The sequence below is a fragment of the Meleagris gallopavo genome, chromosome 16 (genome assembly GCF_000146605.3).
Source record: "Meleagris gallopavo isolate NT-WF06-2002-E0010 breed Aviagen turkey brand Nicholas breeding stock chromosome 16, Turkey_5.1, whole genome shotgun sequence".
In the NCBI taxonomy this organism is placed as follows: Eukaryota; Metazoa; Chordata; class Aves; order Galliformes; family Phasianidae; genus Meleagris; species Meleagris gallopavo.
In genome coordinates this window covers 2648667-2656673 of record NC_015026.2, presented here as the reverse complement: position 1 = coordinate 2656673, position 8007 = coordinate 2648667, and the positions used below count along the sequence as shown (strand labels likewise).

General features: G+C 36.2%; 1 protein-coding gene across 1 annotated transcript in view; it reads left to right on the top strand.

Moving 5' to 3' along the window:
* Positions 1 to 2407, top strand: part of RBFOX1 (RNA binding fox-1 homolog 1) — a 15068-nt gene extending 12661 nt beyond the window's left edge. Inside the window, exon 5 of the mRNA XM_031555774.1 lies at positions 2355 to 2407. Within this exon, the coding sequence (XP_031411634.1) occupies positions 2355 to 2407 (53 nt within the window). The remainder of the gene's footprint in view (positions 1 to 2354) is intronic.
* Positions 2408 to 8007: the final 5600 nt, after the last annotated feature.

Genomic DNA, 8007 nt, shown 5'->3' with positions numbered 1-8007 from the left:
AGTCCGAGGGGCTTCCAAAAAAAAAAAACAAATGCCTTGTGGGTAAAGGAAAAGCCATAGATGTTATATTTCACTTATCTTAAGGCTTTAACACCATCACACAAGATGTGCTTATTTTCAAGCTGGGAAATACAGTAAATATGCAACCACAAATAGGCAGGGTGCTAAACTAGAAAATGTATTTAAGTATCCCATTATCAAAATATGAAGATTTATTAAAAGGAATTGTTCAGGGGTTTGTGGTGACTCAGTGTTGTTCAGTAGTTTCATTAGCAATCTGAATGATGGAATGTGCACTTATTAAATTTTCAAGGAAAGCAAACTGGAAAGGACAGCAAGTACACTGCAAGACAGGATTGGAATTCAAAATGATGTTGATAAACTGAAGGTATTGTCTGAAAAAATAACGTATACAAAAACAAGATTGTGACATATTTACACAGGAACATAAATCCACGCTAGTATGGCACAAAATATCATTGTATAGTAAATGGACTACAAGGTGTATATGAATATGAATGTAATCCTGTTGAAGAGGGGACATAAAAGGATAGAAATCCTCAAAAATAACAGACACGGGAAAAGCAAGGACCACTTTGATGCTTAACAAAAATCTGTCTTGAAAATATCTGATGCTGTCCTTATGATTCAAGCCACAAATGTTAAGGCCTAAAATAGAATATAGTGTGAGATATTAGGCACCAGCTAAAAGGATGTGGACCAAATGGAGAAGTCAGAGAATGTTTTAGAATGTGGTACCAAGGAGGATAGAATAAAACCGTTGCCATAGTTGTCATGCAAAAGATGAGATTAAAAGGAATAGTCTTAATTACTCCACTATGCATATGGCACATAAGAGAAGAAAATGTTTTTGAACTCCAGTAAGATGGTCAGAAAAGAGAAATAATGGAATAGCTGCCTGTGGAGCATCTGCCACTGGAAGACTGTAAGAGCATGTTTGATCCACCAGTCTACCTAAGATATTCTGGCAAATGCTAATTTTACCTCCAACAAAGCAAGGAGTAAACGAATCCTGTGATTCTAGGGAGTAATCAAGAAATCCTGACCAGGTTTATTATTTACTATTCCTTGAGGCTATTGGCCTGTGAACATCATAGTGCTATTGCCTTACGTGGAGTTCAGGGTGCTAAACAAATAAAAGAACGTAGTAACCACTGTTTTACAAGGGAAACCTCTTGCCACTAAATGTCTCTGAGCATTGTCCTTCCAAATGATCTTCAACCACCTTTGCTTAGATAGCACGGTGGTTTGATGCACACAAGAAGGCTGTGACTGACAGAAACAAGATCTATGGCTGTGATGATAATGATGGATTTCTGTATGAACAACAAGAGCTTGAATCTTTTTTACTCTGACTGATGAGCAGTGGTTTTGACTGTCTCTTTCTTGAAAGATACATTTCAAGAAGTGAAGGTCAAACAGCCTGGCATAGCTCGACCATGTGGATACCTGATAAATGCGTAACTGTGTTTTTAATCAGTTGTATTATGTAAATGTGGTGATTACAGTTGAGATTTAAAACCATTTTCTAACCAAGCTCTGTAGGATTGGTTAAAAAAAAAAATTTCTTTTGTGATAGTTTTGGAAGATATTTAGCCAAATGACTCTGACGCACTTGTTTAGAAGTGGCAATGGTAGATAGTTCCAGTAGCAAAATGTATTGAATAGTCAGTGTATGAATTGTGATCTCTTTGCTAAGTTAAACTCATAGCTTCCTGGTATGCAAAAGGAAATCTGATACAGCTTAGTACTCAAAAGACGAAATAAGGTCATCGCACAGACTGCCATGCCTTTTGTATCATTTCTGTCTAATGATAAAGAGTAAATAAGTTTTTATTTGTTTTGAATAAAGCGTACTAATTTACTTGATTGAATTAGGAAAGGTATTAAAAGAGAACAGACCCTTAATGGATCAGGACCTGCACTGATTGCATGCTAATCCACAGGCGTGTAATGAGGCATACTTGTATACTAACTTCAGTTAATTTTTCAAGATAAATCAAACGCAATTTTTATATCTTCTAGCAGTAAAAATACTGTCTTGAAATGTATTATTTCTTTGTAAGTTAAATTGCATTGTAGCTTTCCAGCTCCACAGGGCTTTGAAAGTTTCCTTTTTCGGACTTCATCAAATCCAGATTGTATCCTCTGTGCATTTACCTCCTTGGTGTTACTTGGAAGTTTTCTCGTAAGCTTCTTATTTCAATTTCAATTTGCAGCTACCTTTCTCCAGATCTTCTAGGCCTATGTGTATGTTGCTGGATGGTGATGCACTTTGAAAAGATACTGTTGTAATGTCATATCTTATAATACACGTGTTTTCTCTTTCTTAGACTTCTTTAAAGACATTTGCAGGTATGAATCACAGACGATGGCAACTTTCTAAACTTTCTGGTTTTCATTCCCCGTTGCCCTAACTCTTAGATGTCTTCACCGGAAATTTTAGTTTTCTGTAGAAGGGTAAAATAAAAAAGAAACCCCCAGAGAATAAAAGTACCTGGGTTTACCCACTGCACCCATAATTTCCAGCTTCTTCATTTTAGAGTTGTCTTCACAAACCTCACTGCTTTGTGTTCGTATGTCTGTTAAATTTCTCAGTACAGAAGTTGGTCCTGACATTTTGGTATGTTGATAGTGCACAATTCAGCCCTTCTACTCCTTGTTTCTCATCATTTATATTAATACAATGAATAGAAATTACTTTTTCCAATTTGCATTTATACAGTAAGCTGATTATATAATTTCTTCCTGGGGCAGCCTTTGTTCGTGAAGCTGAACAGCACCTTCACAATTCTTTAATTATCTTCAGATTAATCTAATTGACCTTAAATTCTTTGCAAGTGTTATACTTCAAGTATTTTCCAGTCCTGCATTCGCTACCTGCTCTTGTGCACCAAGTTGCTGTCATATTTCTCTCCTTTTAAGGCCTGAATGTGAAAAGTAATCTTTGCTGATTTTATGGATGGAATAGCTTCCTAAAACTTAAACTCTGAATTTTTGAGTTGATTTTAGATGCCATACTAAAAGGTTATTGGGGATTCCTTTTTTTCAACAACTATATTCCTACTTTATTATTTAAATAATGAGAAATACTTAAGGATGAACTGTTTAGTTTCTTTGGTTTTGCCTGTGCGTTCAGGCAACAGCAGATCAAAACATACAGTTTTAGACTTACACTTGGATCACTTGAATATTGGTCTTTAGAGTACCTTATTGTTTGATTTTGTGTATGAGTAGCATTGTACGGTGTGCAAGTAGACATTACTGGTAAACTGGTGCTTCTGAAAAAAAAATTGGGGATGTCAGCCATTGATACTGGTGCAGGTGCAAATCTGTTTCCTTCAGAAAATCCTTACTCCATTTAGCTACTGGCATTCAGCAGTTGGCAGAAATACACTGTAAATTGGATCACAGCAGAAAAACCACAATGAAATAAAGCCTTGAAATTCCTTCCCTGTTTATTAACTGGGATCAGTGGGCTCTTTGTTATAGCACACTTGAACTGAAGGGAGAGGAACTGCAGTACGATGAGGCGTTTTTGTGAGAAAAAGAAAATATGCGTTGAGCCTCATTGAGAACTGTGAGCTTTATGCAATATTGTTTTTGTAAATACACAAAAAAGCATTGTTGCTATAAGAGCAGACCTGCTGTTCACTTATCACTCGTTCTCATTTCTGTCCTGATCTCTTATATGTGTAGTATCCTCGAAGAGAAATACAGTGCAGTTTCATGGCATACTGATATAAACTGCACCCAGCCTGTTCCCATCCACAGTTGTCTGAACTATTGCAGTTACTCACACTGAAATAGGGCAGTGATTCTATCTGAATGAGAAGAATTTAGAAAACAAAATCTATAATATTTCATTCCACCCCTTGCCCTTGTAAACATAACCCTTTCCTGTCCCCTCACTAAGTTGCTTTGCACCTCCTTTGCTTTTTCTAATTTGTCCCAAATTAATTCTTTGAGATTAGTGACTATAGTGAGATTTAGACCTCTGATTCAGACATCAAAGCTGGATACTTATGGATACACTTAAGAGCATCTGCACTATTTAAGCACATATTGTAAAACGTTAACAGTTGATAATAAAGTCATCAATGTAAAAAAAAATAAAATAAAAAATAAAATTATTTTAAAGGATCATCTCTTAGACAGAACTGCTCAACTTTTATTCAGAGCATAGTGCTGAAATTGCTAGTTTACATAGAAGTATAGTTTATCCTGTCTTAAGATACTGTTGCTATTATCTTTCAGTGAAGCGCAGTCACGTTTATTAAATGAAATCATATCAAGGAATGGGAGCAAGGATAAGAGTATATGCATTGTATTTTCAGAGCTGAAGATTCAGTTTAAATTGCCCTGTCTAAAACAACTAGATTTTCAACATCTTTAAAGAGAAGATAGCAAATGACCTAGAAGAAAAGATCTCAAAAAATCTCTGTACAACAAATCACCATAGAACAGTAGTTTATTTTTCTTGATGGTTATTAAAGCAATAATAATGGCATAGAAATATGAACAATACAGGAAATTGCATATGTTAGTACTTGGAGAACATTTGTTTTTCATGGGGATGATGATGTTGAACTTCACTTGCTAGCATTAAGTTTGTATGTAGTCATCGCTGAGGTAAGTGGTGTCTTCTGTTTGAGTTATTTTACCTCCTTCCTAGTAGGCTTATTGATACTAAGACTATGGTAAGGTTCATTTTATTTAACCATTTTACTTTCCTTAAACGGTTGTCCATTAAAATAAATTTGATACCACCAGGAAATGGGAGATGACTTTTTTTTCTACATAAAAAAGTCAAATTTAGACTGAACTGTAACATTAGAACACAAGGGAAAAATGAATATTTCGAAGATGATGATTAGAAGAAAGAGGAAGCATGGAGAAAATAGAGTAACAGTTGTAAGATGATCCCTGTACTTTCATTAGTCTACTTTCTTTCCTGTTCCTTTTTTTTTTTTCCTACCACAGCAGAAGCAAATAACTGTGTTGATTTTACAGACCTATTCAAAATCTATTTCTACTGAATGTGTGCTGTACACACAACGATGAATAAGACATTATGTGATATCATGAAAGAATGCAACCCATACATTTCTGTAATATACCGGTAGACTAGTGTTGGTTAGTTTTGTATTTCGAATGACTGTTTCTGTTTTGCCTAATACCTCTAAGGGTTTATGATTCTGTTTGTTAAACTGTAATGCAAAGCAGTGTCCATCTATTATAAAACTGCATTTTAAAACTAGGAAACATTATCCCTGTAAGAAGTACTGTCCTATGTTCTTATTGTTCTTATTCTGGTGAGAAAGAAAATCTGTAAAATCTCCACTGGTTATACTTATGTTCCTTTTTACAACTCAACTCAAGGCTTTTTTCATGATGGTGACCATTTATCTGGACAAAATAACTCTCTGGTACCCATTAGCACTGCTTATGAAATGGCAGCTCGGATGTGATGTGTTACCTACCTCCTGTGTAGAAATCCCAGTGGCCTCAGAATGAAAGCACTAATCTTGTCTGTTAGTCTGTAGCTTGCTGCTGTAAATACACTGTTATTTGGACATGGAGTGTCAACAGCCTTGTAATATAGGGAGACGTTATTTAGAAAAAGCTAAGAAAATCAGCACTGAAAATAATACCCTTCATTCTCTTTGACTTATTCCAAATGCGTATTAAAAATGTCACCAAATGCATATACTGAGAAAGATACAGAAAAGGATTTGATTTTCATTTCAAATTCTTTTATTCTTCAGCACCTTTGCCTGACTGAATTTAAGTCCCTTTCAGTACGTTTGGAGAATTTAAGCCCGCCACTTTATTTACATTAAAATGCAGAAGCGCTTGCAGCGTGCTTTACATTGTTTTGTTTTACCCTTCTAGCAGACAGAAGATGCAGCACAGACCGATGGTCAGCAACAGACGCAATCTTCTGAAAACACAGAAAACAAATCACAGCCAAAACGGCTTCACGTCTCAAATATACCATTCAGATTCCGTGATCCAGATCTTAGACAAATGTTTGGTGTAAGTACTAATGCTTTGTCTATGCTCTTCTACGTTTGCATTGCAAGAAGTATTACAGGCAATGTTGACAGAGATACCTATGATTTAAACTGCTTAACCATTTTCACTGAAGATTCTTTTTTCATTTAGTCGTATCCAAACATCTGATTTGTCAGTCCTAGTTGGGAAAAAAAACTTCTAATTTCATCATACGTGCAAATTAGCGTATTCTATTTATTTTGTAGTTCTGCATTTCGTTCAGAAACATCTACCTACATTTCATTCCAAAATAGCTACCTAGATTGGCTAAAAATATTCAATGTGTGCATACTCCTGCTGTACTCATCTGGATTTATATGCTTGATTTATTGATTTTTGGACAGTGTAATATAAAGTAATCAATGTTTCACCTCATGAGCAAGAGAACTGAATCTCTAAACAGTAAGACATGGGCTGGTTTTAAGCAAGAAGTCCAGGTGCAGGAATCCTTGCCTATTCCCATAGGTATTATAGACCTGTAGGCTTCTAAACTTTTTGACATTATATTTCTCTAAGTCTCTCAATTTTTGCTTTTGCTCAGGCCATCAGCTACCTTCATGTGCATTGGCTGTTTCACACGTCTCATACGTGCCATCAGTTCTAGGCTCATAACCATGGAGAGGTTAGACCTGGTTTCTTCTCCCTGCTCCAAGAACTATTAGGTTTATTTTTGAAAACTTATTAAGTAAAATCTGGAAATAGTACTTGAGCAGCTATTAGAACACAGATTTTCCTTTTCTAAACAAGTACTCCCAAGTATTTGTGTATCTCTTGCTTTCTTCTTTCTGACTCACTAAAACTTATATCTCTTCTGTGGTAGAGTTCATGTTACGTAGCACAACATAAAGTACATAGGTCGCTCCAAAAGTAATGCCTTCTATTTATTTCAATGGAAACTATAACAGCTACAAATAACATAATTGCACTATTTGATAGAGCAAATTATCAGCTGCTAAACACTATTCTTTTAACATATTCACTGCAATTAACTGTGCATTTTGTCCAGCGATGAAAGAGAGCCCTCTTGCTGCAATCAAAAAAATATGCACCAGTGGAGCTGCCACACTGTTTTGCAGTTGATGTTTTTTTCACTAGGGAAATGTTGTCCACACAGCACATCTTTCATTGGTCCAAAGAAATAGAAGTCAGAAGGCAGCAAATTTGGGCCATATGGTGGATGTAGGACAGTTCAACTAAAACTGGCAGTGTGTTCCATGGTCTATAAACTGGCATGGGGCCTGGAGTTGCTGTGTTGCAAGAGAAAGGTTATCTTCTTTTCTGGTCTGATTTTGTAAGCCCTTGTCAGCATCATGATGTACCGGTCAAAGTTGATGGTTTGTCTAGGTTCCATGAAAACCAGAAGATAAATCCTTTCCTGTCACAAAAGACAACACATATCACTTTATCCACTGAAAGCTCTATCTTGAATTTCTTCAGTGGGGAATTTGCGTGTCGCTACTCGGTGGACTGCTGTTTTGATTTTGGCTTATATGGTGACACTGCATCTCACTACCAATAATGATGTGATACAGTGATACAGGAAACAAACCTTCAGCCTTGTACTGGATCAACAGGTCTTGAAAAACTTCTGTACGGTATTCTTTCTGTTCCTGTGTAAGCATTTGTGGGATGATACAAACTTAGTGATATTTCAACCTTGCCACCATTTCCAATGCATTGAAGCCAATATTCAGCCCCATACACAGTTCTCAGATTGTACTACATCAATTCACCTAGAAGAGCTGGCCATGATGTTCTTCATTTTGTGGGTTGATAGCCATGTATAGCAGTCCAGAACACGGCTTGTCTTTCACATAACTCTCTCCACTGCTAAAATGCACCACTCACTGCCTCATTGTGCTACATCCACTGTTGGGTCTCCATAAATGTTCAGCAAGTGTTGATAAATGTTGGTGGGTGCCATTTTTT